The sequence below is a fragment of the Morone saxatilis genome, unplaced genomic scaffold, assembly GCF_004916995.1.
Source record: "Morone saxatilis isolate NCDOM2014 unplaced genomic scaffold, NCSU_SB_2.0 Contig8, whole genome shotgun sequence".
Lineage (NCBI taxonomy): Eukaryota > Metazoa > Chordata > Actinopteri > Moronidae > Morone > Morone saxatilis.
Window position 1 is genome coordinate 5,444,067 of NW_023340257.1, and position 14,146 is coordinate 5,458,212.

The 14,146-nt window shown below is 43.3% G+C and overlaps 2 protein-coding genes across 2 annotated transcripts in view; one reads left to right on the forward strand and one right to left on the reverse strand.

Annotated features, from left to right (window-relative positions):
* Positions 1 to 205: 205 nt before the first annotated feature.
* Positions 206 to 4,464, reverse strand: LOC118342251 (E3 ubiquitin-protein ligase RNF182). Its single transcript, XM_035680749.1, has one exon. It carries the CDS (start codon positions 3,253 to 3,255, stop codon positions 2,485 to 2,487), a length of 771 nt encoding a protein of 256 aa, XP_035536642.1. The 5' UTR covers positions 3,256 to 4,464; the 3' UTR covers positions 206 to 2,484.
* Positions 4,465 to 5,004: 540 nt separating this feature from the next.
* The window catches only part of sgpp2 (sphingosine-1-phosphate phosphatase 2), a 14,015-nt gene continuing 4,873 nt past the window's right edge, over positions 5,005 to 14,146 (forward strand). The window contains exons 1-2 of the mRNA XM_035680750.1: positions 5,005 to 6,058; positions 7,821 to 7,982. Of these exons, the coding sequence (XP_035536643.1) occupies positions 5,858 to 6,058; positions 7,821 to 7,982 (363 nt within the window). The 5' untranslated portion in view covers positions 5,005 to 5,857. The remainder of the gene's footprint in view (positions 6,059 to 7,820; positions 7,983 to 14,146) is intronic.

Consider the following 14,146-nt stretch of genomic DNA (forward strand, 5'->3'; position numbering starts at 1 on the left):
AGTGACCATCAGTGTGTTTTTGAGTCAGTTTCACACTGAATATTGAGGGGAGAATTTTTTTGTTTAGCTTTTGGAGGCATTTGATGACTCGTCATTTCAAATATTCCGTCTGCCTGTCTGCCTGTGTGTTTGTGTGGTGTGGTGGGGGTGGGGGGATTACGCTCTGGCACAGGAGGATGCTAAATGCATCAAGTCATTACCAGTCATTATGTAAGACTGTGCATGATAAAATACAGCCTCGGTAACAGGATATTCTGCCAGCTGTTGGTTTCACTGTACCGACACAAAGGATGAATGCAATGGGTATTCATGTTTCCTTTATTACTGAAATTGTGTTTATGTATGTAAAACAACACCTAAGGAACATTTCTCTGTGCAAATACGTTTGGTACTTCAACAACAACCACAGATTCTCATAAAAACCAACCACATTTTCTAGGTCCTCTGAAATAAATACAATATGCGTACATTTGTCAAAAGGTAGACCCGGTTACTTGTGCCAAATAAGAGGGTGAAAGTGCATCATTCGACAGTTGGGAGAAGGCTGAGCAGGATGATTGAAGCAAGCATGGGATTCAGGGCTTAATCATGTTGGACTGTTTTTTTAATTGTTTTTTTTATTTTTGCTTTTTTTCCCCCTGTGCAGTGTTGTAGGGACACCATGAGAGTGCGAGGGCAATAAGTGCTTCAGTTCAATCGCTTTGGTGTCCGAATCATCTCAGTATTCTCTACCAAATGCCGACAGGAAGGTCAGGGAGCCAGAGCATAACACAGGAGTGCAATTACACACATGCTTCATGGACCATCACACATTTGTCAATATGAGGGTCTTCACACTGCACCACAAATAAGGATTTTTTTTGCCATATTCAAGAACTATAAATAAATAATTGTATAGGTTGTAGCGACAGTTACATACACAGAATTTACCAACGGTTCACAGTAATATTCATAAGAAGCAGTTTTTTGATTACACTGAAAAGTTAATTCAGTGTTCCTGTTCTGATGCAGACCCGCAGGGTATTTCTGTGGAAAAAAACAAACCAAATTCTATCAGGTTTTAGTTTAAGAGAATTAAATATTTGCATTGTGTTAGTGCAGGCACTGAAATAACACAAACTTTCTCTGCTCATACTGTAGTGTTTTTCTTCTTTCTTATATGCCTCTTTTTAATCTGAGTTTTTCAGCTTCCAGAGGTAATTATGACTCCTGACAATCTCGGAGGAACCAGAGTGACATCAAATGCATACTTTAATAAGTTCTTTATCGTGTCTGGCCTGGCCAAGAAACAGATCTTTTAGATTCTTCTCACATGTGGCTTTGAAGGAAGAAGAGGAGTGAACATTGAAGCAGCTGAGGGTGGACTTTAGCCTGGATTATACCTGTTTAACACCACTGTTAACCATTCTGACCTTTACTTCAAAGCCAGATCCAAAGACCCACATTTTCCATAAGTATAAAAAGGTGCCAGTGTGGGAGACAGCAGCTCCATGTTGGAAACCCTGTTTTCAACTTCTGATGTGTGAATGATGATGTGACAGAAAGAGGAAATCCCTGCCGACACCCCAGCTGCATGGACGCCGTCTGTGGCGGGAGGCCCCCGTGCATGATTTGGATTGTGAGAAGTTTTGCTTTATTCAGCAACAAGGTGAGGCACACGAGTCAGGAGACACAATGTCCCTTTTCGTTAAAAAAATAAAAATAAAAGTTTAAAAAAAAAGTTTAAAAAAGCCTTGACCTTTTGGGAGCCTCACATGCACAAAAGTAGCCAAATGCAGGGTCCAAATCACATGGAAAAAAACTGGTAGAGGTGCAGTTTTCATTGTGAGAAAGGAAACATCCTGTAGGATATGTTAAACCACAAGGTCTTTAAGACAGGCTGATCGCACGTATCCAGTCCCCCTCCCCACTTCTCTATGGACTATTTACAGTTTGGATTGTGGGTACGACTTCTTTGTAACAGAATGACATTTCAGAGGCTTCTCACATAAACCTGAAAACCCAGGAGTGAACATTGCCAAATATCTGTACAATACAATAGTGCTTGGTTGAGATATAAGAGTGAATCATCATGGACAGTTATCATACAGTGAGTGGCATAGTGGGATATGCATATTATTTATCAGGATATGGTGGGGAGGGTCTCAAACCCTGGAAATAAGCACTTCACATTCAGTCATCAAACCAACCCAGCTTAGACCAACACCAGAGGGTCTAAGTCTTGGACAAGTTCCCTCCTCAAGAGTCAACCCAGTCAACTGTGGATTCAAGTGCATAATTTAAGGAAAAGATTATCAAGGATCATGTCGGCCTATTGCTCCAAACAACATGAAGGCCTTTGGGTGTTTGCTGTACTGGTAAAAGGCCATTTTGGACGAGATTGATTCCTAGAAAAAGTAAAGGGAGCAGGAGTAGACCAGTATTATGTACATAATCACACACCCACAGTACTACATCTGCATCAGTATCAGAGCCAGCAGCCTGTCAGGCGTTTCTCCGGGAGTTACTGGTGGCGGATGAGCGGCCTGTCTCATGGTCCGGTCTGTATTTGAGCCAGCAGATGAGCCATGTGACGACCACCGAGAACATGGCCAGGATGCTGGCTACCGACAAGCAAATGGGTCCCGCCGGCGAGGGAGGAATGCTGTGACTGTGCACAAAGATCAGGCCCATGAACAGCAACACCAGCATGGACAGAAAGGAGAAGATCACGCAGACGCAGCCGGTGGTCAGCGCCACTCTCTTGCAGCTCTGACAGCTGTCGTAGCGCACGGAGTCCTGGGAGAGAGTCGTGGCCGTGGACACGGTGGTGGACGCGGTCGCCTGGCTGGCGCTGGACGTCCCCGACGCCTCCTCCCGTCGGAGGGCGACGAGGGCTGGGTGCAGCGGGGGAGGGTACGGCGGCAAAGCGTCCTGAGGCAGGGGGTCCGAGTCGATGTAGAGCGGGAAATCTTCCGTCACCTTGGTGTTGTTGGGCAGGTTTTGTATCCGATAATCCGGCACCGGAGTCCGGTGGCGACAGACGGGGCAGCTGATGCGCCATGGCCGCTCCTCCCGGAGGTGAAGCGTGTTCAGGCACTCCTCGCAGAACGTGTGCAGGCACTCTAGGATCTTAGGAGCCCGGCGGTCAAGGTCGAAATAATTGTAGCAGATCTTGCATTCGTACTCCTCGTAGGGAAACGCCGAGGAGGCCTCGCCGGGGGGTTCCGCTCCGTTTGATGCCAAATCTACCTCTGCCATGTCATCTTTCGCCATTCACATTCTCCGGTGAACACAAAGGGAGCTGGCGGACAGATGCTGATGACGGTGCACGTCTCTCCTCCTCTCCCCCTCCTCTCCTCCCCGCTCATTGAAGCGCCATCATCCCCGCAGACACTGCTGTTGATGTGCTCCAATAATCCCCACAGAGTCCTTTATGGAGCTGCTCGGTCTGAACGAGCGGGATCCCGGTTCAATATTAAAAAAAAAGCTCCCGTTTGGTGTTCAACTGTGCGGGAACAGATGATGTAATGGTGGTGACTCCGGCGCGAGGGCTCGTCCATCCAGAGAGCCCGAGCATCCCACAGACCGGAGAGAGGGAGGGAGAGAGAGAGAGAGAGAGAGAGAGGGAGAGGCGATGTGCAGTCTTAAAGTCCTGTGTGTGTGTGTGTGTGTGGTGCTGTTGTTGTTGTTGTTGTTGTTGTTTTCTGGGCTCTGGCTGCGCAGGCAGCAGCTATGACAGCCATGCTCGATCCCAATTACGTAGACCATGCCAGACCACAGGATGCGCTAATTTGGTCAACTGGGGGCGTCAATTCACTGTTTCCTGTAACAAAGAACATCTAAACTCACACAATGTGCCAGCACAACTCAAACATAGGCCTGTATTGTCTTACACTACAAGTGACTGAAGGGAACAGTGACAGTTGACTGTATAGGCTGTAAAAATAGAAGAGTGATAAAGGGAAGTGGCAATAAAGTCCCGCATATTGAATAAATCATGTCAGAATGATTTGGAGTGCGGAGGCATGGTGAGGTAGAAAATCACAAATATTTCATTATGAAGGTCTACATTTTGTAGAATCTCTTATTTGTACTTTGTAAAGAACAAAGGCTGTTTAATACAATACAAATACATTTCCAGGTTGTTTAATCTTGTGCTCATATAGAGGCAGCCTACAATTAAATTAAATACTGTTATGGCAGATGTTTAAAAAAACATACATAGCTTGTTTTTAGGTATTTCTAATGGGATATTGAGAGGGTTAAATCTCAATTCAAGCATTTGTTGAACTATTCCTCTCTTTTTGTGAAGCTGATGAGTTATATTCATCCCATTTAAATTGAGTTGATTACACTTAAATGACTGAGACCCATCAGGTATAAGCACATTAGTCCTGATCTGACTATCTTATAAGAGGTAGTATGTTGCTATCTATATAGGCTGCACAGCTGTAAAGCACATGGTTGTTGTTACATGCTATTATTGTATGATAAATGTCCTGTGGTCCATTTCCCTAAAAGTTATATCACCTGCTATATTACCTGATGACAGGACAAGTGAAAAGTGGATTCAAGGTTTCTTTTCAGGCATATACAGAGAGAACTTAATGAGCAGTTGCATAACAGGAGGGAAATATAGTTCTGAATTGAGAGGTTACGTGCATTGTTACAGTCCCCTCTGACACACATTAAGCCTCACAGAAACCCAGGAACTAGCCATTAAATAGTGCATCCTTGAATTGTCATGATCTAAGTATGAGAGGAGAGTTTATAAGTAACAAATCCTCTTTTTTAGTCCCAGAGACTCCATTTCGAGGATAGCATACTCAGTATAGATATAGTACATGAGGTAGTATATATATATTTGTTCAGGGATCGTCCTCAAAATGTTGCTGTTTTGAGATTGATACATATAGCCACAAATTTTTGAAAATAACAAGCTGAGATAAGCTACAGATTCTGTCCTATTACTCCAAAAGGCTGCACTCTAAAGTCATTTGGCTCTGTACTATCAGTTATCAGTATTTCTGTGTCCCACCTCATGTTGAACAATGGACTTAAATCTCACCGTGGTTTGGACCAGTGAACTGCACACTTTACAGCCCTACCTTACCAGATGTAATATATTACTCATTACTAAATATTACTATTAATATTACTCCCTGCTAACAGTAATTAGTTACACTTCTAGTTATATTACTTTTTTTGCTACTCACCACAAAATTGGTAATTGTGCCCCCTCTCCCCAAAGTTCTGACTTACGCTGATTAAAAGCCAGTTTTGTTTGTTAAAATCAAAGTAATGAGAGTGTTTCCAGCTGCTGAATGTAAACATTTCCATCTTCCAAGCTAGTTTCCTCCATGATTACAAAAATGAAACCAATAATCTGATTGGATGGTTGAATTTCAAATTGGGTGACAACAAAAGTAATGCTGTAACTAATTATTGATTGGGGGTAACTGTAATATTATTACTGAAATGTATTAATTATTAGTTACACTATTAGTTACTGGGGAAAGTAATCTTATTACTGTAATATTATTACACTGTACCTCACACGCTGCTTACAGGTAAAGATCCGACCTCTACAGGTGTCCTGCTATCATGGAGATGCAATAAATCTTCCTTCCTCTTGCTATAAATACTTTGTGATAACATTTGACCCAGAATAAAGGTAGGAAAACGTTCTACGCCACACAACCGGTTCAGCCCCCTCACAGCCGCGCCCCATTGCGCACACCTGTGGCGCACAGCAGCCTCACCTGTACGGAGCCTTTTTGCGCCCTGCCCGGGCAGATATCAGCTTCTATTAGCTCACCTGCTCAGACAATCCCCATCAGCCCGTTCCTGAACGCGTCTCTCTCTCCCACCTGACATGCTGGAGCTCCTGGCTTACTTGCATGACTCCGAGCTTGTGGCCCGGTTCCAGAGACGATGCGGACTCTTCCTAGTGGAAGCCGCGCATCACAGCCGAGGAGGGACGCGCGACACCCCACGTGGACAACTGAGGGGACGATGGGACCACCAGGATAATAATTCAAACTTTAAACACAAGGAGAATGGATGTGCCAATGGTGTAAGTCGTTTACTGCCAAATAATGCTCTCACTATTTATTTACATGAAACCATGAAAGGTCATTTTAATTTGAATCAAAATGTCCCCTGGAGCGTATGGAGCCAATTTGCATTTGATTATTATTTTTTATTATTAATATTTAACGCTCAAACATAAGAAAACATAGGAAGGAAGTAAAGCACACGGGAGGCTAACGAGGTTAAATGACTTAGTTAAACGAACCTTTAACATTTAGTTGGAGATGTTTAGATATGCAAACCAAACAGTGACTGGCTTTTCTCGTTTGTCTGGCTGTCTCTGTCAGCCGCCTGATCCTCATCTGCACAGCGACAGGCTGAGCCGGTGTGTTACATTCTTCTCTGCCTCCCCTTTCCCACATAAACAACTTAGTTAAGGTATTAAGAAAATGAAGGTGACTACAGTCAAGTTACTTTCTAATTAAGGAAGATTGATGATGTAACTGGAGCTCCTTTAGGGTGGTGTTCAGCATGGATGTTGTTTTGTTTATTCATCTCCAATCGCTGCAATGTATTATATAAGGAATAAATAGCAAGTCTAGATGCTGTAAGTTTAAACAAATAAAAATGTTGAAACTAATGTTATCACAATACCAGAATTTTCAACTTTGATACAACACTAGAATTACAATTGAATATATATACTCAATACTTATTTTGATACTAAGGCAAAAAGGAAAAAACATCTAATACTACATCTGGTTTTTTTTTTGGTACTTTCGATGCAGCGAATGTATAGCTATCGTATACTTTTAAACATGTGATGGACAACCTTAGCAGAAACTGACATTTTGAGATGGACCAGTTGCAATACCACTCTTAAAGGGTCCTTAAGTGCTTAAGGGGCACTAAACCAAGTTTACACATAAAGGCCAGTTCACTCCTCACAAGTACTCAGCCTGTAAAAACAGTTATTTGGGAGAGACTTAGTTTACAAATGAACAAATGGCGATTAGACCCCATCCTGACCTCATTGTATTTAAAGGGGTTGGTGAAGCCCTGATTAGTCTAGGAACCCCCTGATGGAGTCTAGACACTGGTGGTGATGATGAAGGACTTCTGATGAGCTCAACCTGGGCACTGCATATGATGAACTGGAGGTGAATGGGGTGGAGGAGGGTTGTAACGATTTTACACTGAAATGACAGCTGCAAGCAGCAGAGAGGAGAACGGATTTAAAGTTTGACACCAGTAATGTGATTGGCTGGAAGAGATTGGCTGGAAGTCTGATTGGTTTAACTGAAATGATAAACGCCCACTGATTAGAAAGGAGAGTGAGAGAACATCATTGTATAATGTCTTCTGTGGCTCAAGGTCTAAATCATAACCCCAATGACGTCATAGTGATGTCATCTGGGTTATCTAGGCTTGGGCATTCCTAACACAAAGTAAAAAGGTGTGGAGTTTATGACATTTATGAGGCGGGGGGGGTCTTAAAAAAATACTAAGCAGTTGCATTGTGGGACTAGAGACTAGAGGTTTCATCCATGCTGCATTGATTTCTGTTTGACCTCTCTTTTTTTATTTGTCTCTTGCTGGTACAGTACTACATTGTGCTTGGTATTTGTTCAGGTGCTATCTGAGTCAGCTGGATAAATAAATCCAATAGATTCTGACTTGGTGGCTGGTATAATGCAAAGAAGCTGCAAAAAACTGACTGATGTGCAGCCAGCACAAGGTGTGACTGCCCGGTTGGCTGGCAGATCTATCTCATATTTTGTGTTTATCTGTATTGTTGTGTGCAGGGCTGCAGCAGGCCTCAGTATGAGGTGAAGAACTGGCTGTTGTACTTCCTTTTCCTGGTCTCGGCAGGCCTAGGGCATGAAATCTTCTACATCACCTGTCTGCCCAGCATACACTGGAACCTGGACCCATTCCTGTGCCGACGCCTGGTCAACATGTGGACTGTAAGTCACAGCTGGAAAGAAAGTGTGTGTGTGTACGTCAGTCAGACCACCAAGTCTTCAGTCTGATGTCCGTTGGTTCCACAATGCCACCTCTCTTCTCTCTGCCCTTCGTCTCCCTCTCTTCACCTTTCAACCTCCTTTCATCCTTCTCCCCCTCCAGTGACCTGTCTCTGACACCACCATGTTCATATATCCCCAGGCCTGGGGGCCACTGGGGCCAGCCTGACCAGGGCCCCTGACATGGTGAGAGGCCACATATGAGGACACATCAGTGGGAAAAGACAGCTAGGATCTCCCCTTTAGATGTTTATTCTGATAGAATCCAGCACATTGTGACAAAAGACCCTGAAAACATGTCACATGTGATCCCAGGAGGAGTGTGTTTGACACTTCTAGGGACACACAGACAGACACAGACAGCTATATTCCCTCACTCCTGCAGCGTGTGTGTGTTAGGCAGTGTGTTTTTGTGCCCTTTGTGTCCCCGCCCCGAGCGCTTGGTGGGTGCCCTGTGTCTGAACCCCATGTTTGGCCCCCCAGGGAAAGAGATACCATTCTTCTGGCATCCTGGCTGCACCAGGCCCCTGTGTGAACTCCCTTCAAACACACATAAACACCAACACACACACATGCTCGCACTCCCCACCTCGCCCACTAAACACACTCATTGCCCTCCCTCTAGTTAGACATTACCAGCTTTTACTCTGTGTCCTCCTCCCCCTGGTCTACCGGCAGAGTGTTTTATTGGCCTCATCAGCGCTGTGAGCTTTCTCTCTCTGGACCGACCATTTGGTCTGTCAGCCCTCGGGGCGCTTCACCCCGCACTTCTAACTTCTAACAGCACCCTGCCATTGTGCTGGTGGAGTTATCTAAGGTTCATGGAGATGGAGTACTGTGCACCCTCTCTCTCTCTCTCTCTCTCTCCTCTGTCTCGCACACAAAACTGGCAACTCACGCCAACGACTGAAGTGCACCCATGCAAATTAAGACTTGTATGGATGAGCAAACAAATTACAGGCCTAGGAATGGCACACACACACACACACACACACATAAAACATACACACGTACCTTTGTGTCCTTCACTACCCTCTGTTGCCTTTACTTGCAGTGTGACTTTGGTCGACTTAGAAAACAATAACTGTCATTAAGCATATGGTCATGAATTACATTGCTGTGTTGTATGGTATTATTGTAGCATAGTGTTATGCAAATCATACACCTACTGTGCTGTGTGGAATATCAAAGTTGTACTTTAACATAATGACACAGAGGGCATATACACTATGATGTGGATAGCTGAAGAATGCTTAGAAAGGAACCACATGTAAAGTTTTCTCTAGTGATGACAGATGATGCTCACATTCAATGACAAAACTCACTTTACTCCCAGAAGACTAAACTTTTTCAGTGATACGTCCGTCCTGTCATCAGTACTGTGGTCACTGCTGTTTGTACTGGCATATAAACTAAATTTTTCTGTTATAAGTTCAAAGTGCTTAAAAATAAGCAGAATGAAAAAATCAATAATTAAGAAAGTATAGTTGACAAAAAGGTTTACCAACTGTGAGCTATGACTTAAGAAAAGTATGACAAATTACGATATATGAGCAGATAAAACGATGTGACTGTTGTTCGGACCAAATCGGACCACGTCTGTTCCAGTCTGGGTCAGTTTCTCATATATAAATAGTCAAATCTGTCATTAAGGTTGTGATATTTGCGACATCGATACCCGAAGATGTCCCTTGTGTCGCTTCTGGGAGACATACTTGTAAATAAACAAAAAAAGAAGAGTGGAGAAGAAAGGTTTGTGGTTTGAGACTACACTGGACAACTGAAACAGAGGATCTCACCCAACCTTTGTCCCTCTTCTTTTTTGGCCTTTCCAGCACAAATTGCACTACAGTGGAGCAAAGTGCTGGTTGCTGTTTATTTTGGTACAAGAACATGCCACAATTGGCTTCCTCGCAGGATTTGTGGGCTCATCTACAGCCAGAACTCCAGTTGTTAGTGTTCAGTATATTTACTCAGACGTAAGGGTCCTGCTCCTTCCTAACTGTCAAAGGATAAAATATATCTGCAAGTTGCTGGAAACAAGTTGTGCTATTTTCTGAGATTTCAGCTAGTGTTAAGGTTTGAATCTAAGGCCATGCTAGTGACTCTGTAGGCACAGCATGGTGCTTGAATGTAGTATGTTAACTAATCACAATGACAAAGCTAACATGTTGATGTTTAGCCTGCAGGTATAATGTTTACAATCTCCACTACCTTGAGTTTAGTGTGTTAGCATGCTACCATTTGCTAATTAGCACTAAACAAAGTAAAGTAAAGCTGAGGCTGAGGAGAATGTGATTAGTTTTGCAGATATTCAGCCATAAACTGAAGTCTGAAATGAAACTGACTTGATTGTCATTGATATTGTGAGCATGTTAGCATGCAGACATTAGCATTAGCCTCACAGAGCCACTAGCACAGCAGTATACTTTTTTTTAGTATTGTTGTTCTTAACAGACAATTTGCTGTAATTTAAGGTTGTTGTTTTTATGGCTCACTCAGCAAAACAAAAACTGTACAAAACTCTGGAACAGCAATAAAAATAAAAATAAAAACAGATTAAACTGAACACAAGAGGATGGTAAGTCAATAAGAAGACCAGTAAAGGCTGAGCATCACTTTAAACCTGGACTTTAAAGTCTGCTGCGTTACTAAGGTTATCTCAGTAAATTGAAGGAACCATACTGTGGGATTTGGCATATTTCCTCCATAGAGATATTATGAAGGAACTCGTACGAATCAATAGTTCTACAATCAGTTAAACTTCTAATGGCGTTACTGTTACTGACTGAATGTGTTATTGTCACATATGTTACTGTTTTGCAAGGATATTTTTTATACAATAATTTATACGAGAATTCACCTTAAGATTTATTATTACCAGTAGGCCTGTTAAGCCTTTTCCAAATTATAGCCTATGGTACTTTCTGTGATGAACTTTATTTTCCTTGGTGGTCAGTGGGCTGTTGCATCACAAGTGTGAACCACATCAGCTATTTATTATGTTGCTGTGCAATAAAACAAACGTCTTGTGACCCGTGCAATAGCCCCTCTTTCGTGTGTCTTCGCACACACTGTCTCACACACACATTCACCGTGATCCACATGTTGACAGATCAAAGTCCAAAGCTGGCCTCGATCAATACCCTTATTCACGAGAAAACACACACTCTAGCACAACTATCTGTCTGTTTGTGTGTCTTGACGTGTCTCTAACTCTTCCCCTAATGTGACCAGACTGTCCCTGGGTCAGCCCTTTGATGTGACTCGTACAAAGACACCAATGAGACACTGGCTTTACTGGAGCCAGCTGAATATGATGTTTGTGTTGATGCTGAGTGCAGGGGGTGGGGCGAGGCCATCATATCATGCAAGCACTTCAACTGGTAGGCAGATGAATTGTGTGAGGGCAGAGTGGGGCACGCAGTGGATGATGTACACACAGTATGGCTTATTGTATGAATACACAGTCATGCTGAATGGATGGGGTCAGGCGTGCTAAATGGGTGTACCATTGTCTGTCTTCTGTTTACTGTCCACTTCATGGTACCAATTATTCTGTCTGGGTGCATGTGTGTAGGTACAGTGTAGGTAGATGCAAATATTGGAATTGTAAACTTTCTATTCAGGCACTGCCAGAGGACAAGGAGAGATGGAAAATAAGTATTTAGCTTTTGGAAAGAGTAAGAGATTATTGTTATTGATTGATTATTGCAGGCTGTTAGCTTAGCTTAGCATAAACACAGATGGCAGGGCTGAACCATCTAACCTGACAATATCTAAAGTTATGATTACCATAAATTCTGAAGCTCATAAATTAATATGTTGTACCTTGTTTGTTTAATCTGTGAAGTTTCCGTGCCAAAAACTGCAATACCTTTAACGGCCACACGGCTCCAAAAGCCTCCATGTTAGAATTGAAGAAACCTTACAGCAGAAATAACCAGGGTTTACAGCCTGTTATATATATATATATATATACACTATAGCTAGTGTTTCCCACTGTACCCAACTGTACAGAAGGTGCATTTTTATATAACTCACCCTTTTAAGTTATATTAAGGCTTAAAGTTATGCATAATTAAGGGTACGGCCGCTTTAAGTGACAGGTAGGTGCTGTTTTCAGTAACTACGTTTTATTTGGCCCACCTCGGCTCTTCCCACACGTAACGTTTTTGCCCATTTTTGGATTAGCCAGGTGGCAGTGGAGTCAGCACTGCCAAGATGGCAATGGCCGGAGCCGACCATGCTCAGCTTCAAAACAGTTTTACAGAAACATATGGGTGACGTAACAGAGACTGTGTTTATTTTTATCTATTATCAATAAAGACACTGCAAAAAAGTACTGGGTGGATGGATATACTGTTCTTCAAAATGTAGTTACAGAACTTAACCCCCTTAAACCCACACACTGACATTTCTAGCAATGCCATCTTCAGGTCATTATTTTCAGTCTGAATGTTGGTTTATGATCAAATCTGCCAAATGTATGATATTCCCATCAGCCTCAACTGTACTTTTTGTTCTAATGAGCTAATGTTAGCATGTTAACATACTAAACTAAGATGGTGAACATTCTTACCAAATGTCAAAAATGTGTTTTCATGCATTTTAAGTTTAAGTTACACTTTGTGTACAGATTAAACAAATATTACAATACAATGTATTAATGAGTTTTAAATCAGGTATATTTATGTACTTAGCCAAGCTAGGTATGCTCCCACTTTTTATATTAAAACCTTAGCTTGGCTCCAGCTCCGTAAAGCAACATTATGTACAATTTGACATTTTTTGCAACTTGGTGCCCCCAGTTTCACTGTACACTGCATCTTTGTTCCAACAGTTTGGGGACGACACGTGCACAAAGCCAGGTTCATAGAGAAGTTTTTGCCCCGTTTGGTGTGGAAGAACTTGACTGGCCTGCACTGATCCCTGACCTCATCCCCATCCAGCACCTTTGGGGTGAACTGGAACACTGACTTCAGGGCAGGCTTTATTGCCCAACATTAGTGCCAGAACTCACTAATGCTGTTGTGCTGAATGGGAACAAATCCCTGCAGCCAGGTTCCAAAACCTTGTCGCGTCTCTGCCTCCGCTATTCAGAGAAATCTATTGGATTATGGCAGCCTTTTAATTGGAATGAGAGGGTGTATTGTTCGTTTGTCCACATATTTCTGGCCATTTTGAGTACTTAATTCCATCCATCCGCGTGCCTCTCTGTGTCTTCAAGTTGCTGCACTAACAGCAGGTCAGTAGACGTACTTTTATATCTCATTTGCCATGGTAACAAGAATTTCCTGATTACAGTGTCAGTAGAGATGGTAATAACAACCTCTCCATTCTCTCCCTTAAACACACACATTAGTGTCCTGCTCGCTCTCTGTGCACTGCCTCCCTGCTCCTCGCTAAGACAGCCATTCATTAAATATACAAGGCAGAGCTTTAAATAAACCTGGAGCTGGAGCAGGCCACCCCTCCGAGGGCCGCTGGGGATCTCATGAAAGAGAATAGGCAGCACATTTGGCAGGACACACACACGCGCGCACACACACACACACTCACATACCTGCAAACAGACAGAAATCACTCATCCAAGGAGGCATTCCACTAAACTTTTTGTATTGGATGTATTGTTGGTTGTAAACTGGCACTGGTCAAGAAAGTACCGGGTGGCACCAGAAAGAGGAAACTGAAGTCCCTCTCTGGCTGTCTGAGGCCGGACAGCCACATCACCATATGGCTTCATGGGAAAGGTCTGACTAAGGCGATGGGAGAGAAAAGAGAAGGCGATTTGATCGTATGAAACCACTAATATCATTTTTCCAGCCACTTACAGAGTGTGCTTTAAGTTTTAAAGTTGCCTGTGCTGCCTTTTTCTCCCATGTGTCCTTGGTCCAGACCCCCCCCTTTCAGATCCCTGCTGGGCCACTCAGCTCTCATTTCTCCATGAGTGACAGCTGGATAATGCGCTGTAGCTCCTCTTCCTCTTGCCGCCGCCGAAGCTCCGCCTCTTCCTGCTCCCGAGCTGAGATCTCCATGGCGATGCGCAGCTGCTCGTTGTAGCTGCAAGTGGTGGGCTTCTTCTTGGTGGGGGTGGAGCAGAGGCT

Excerpts from the sequence above, each read along its gene's own strand:
- LOC118342251 (XM_035680749.1), bottom strand. The coding sequence starts at position 3,255 with ATGGCGAAAGATGACATGGCAGAGGTAGATTTGGCATCAAACGGAGCG.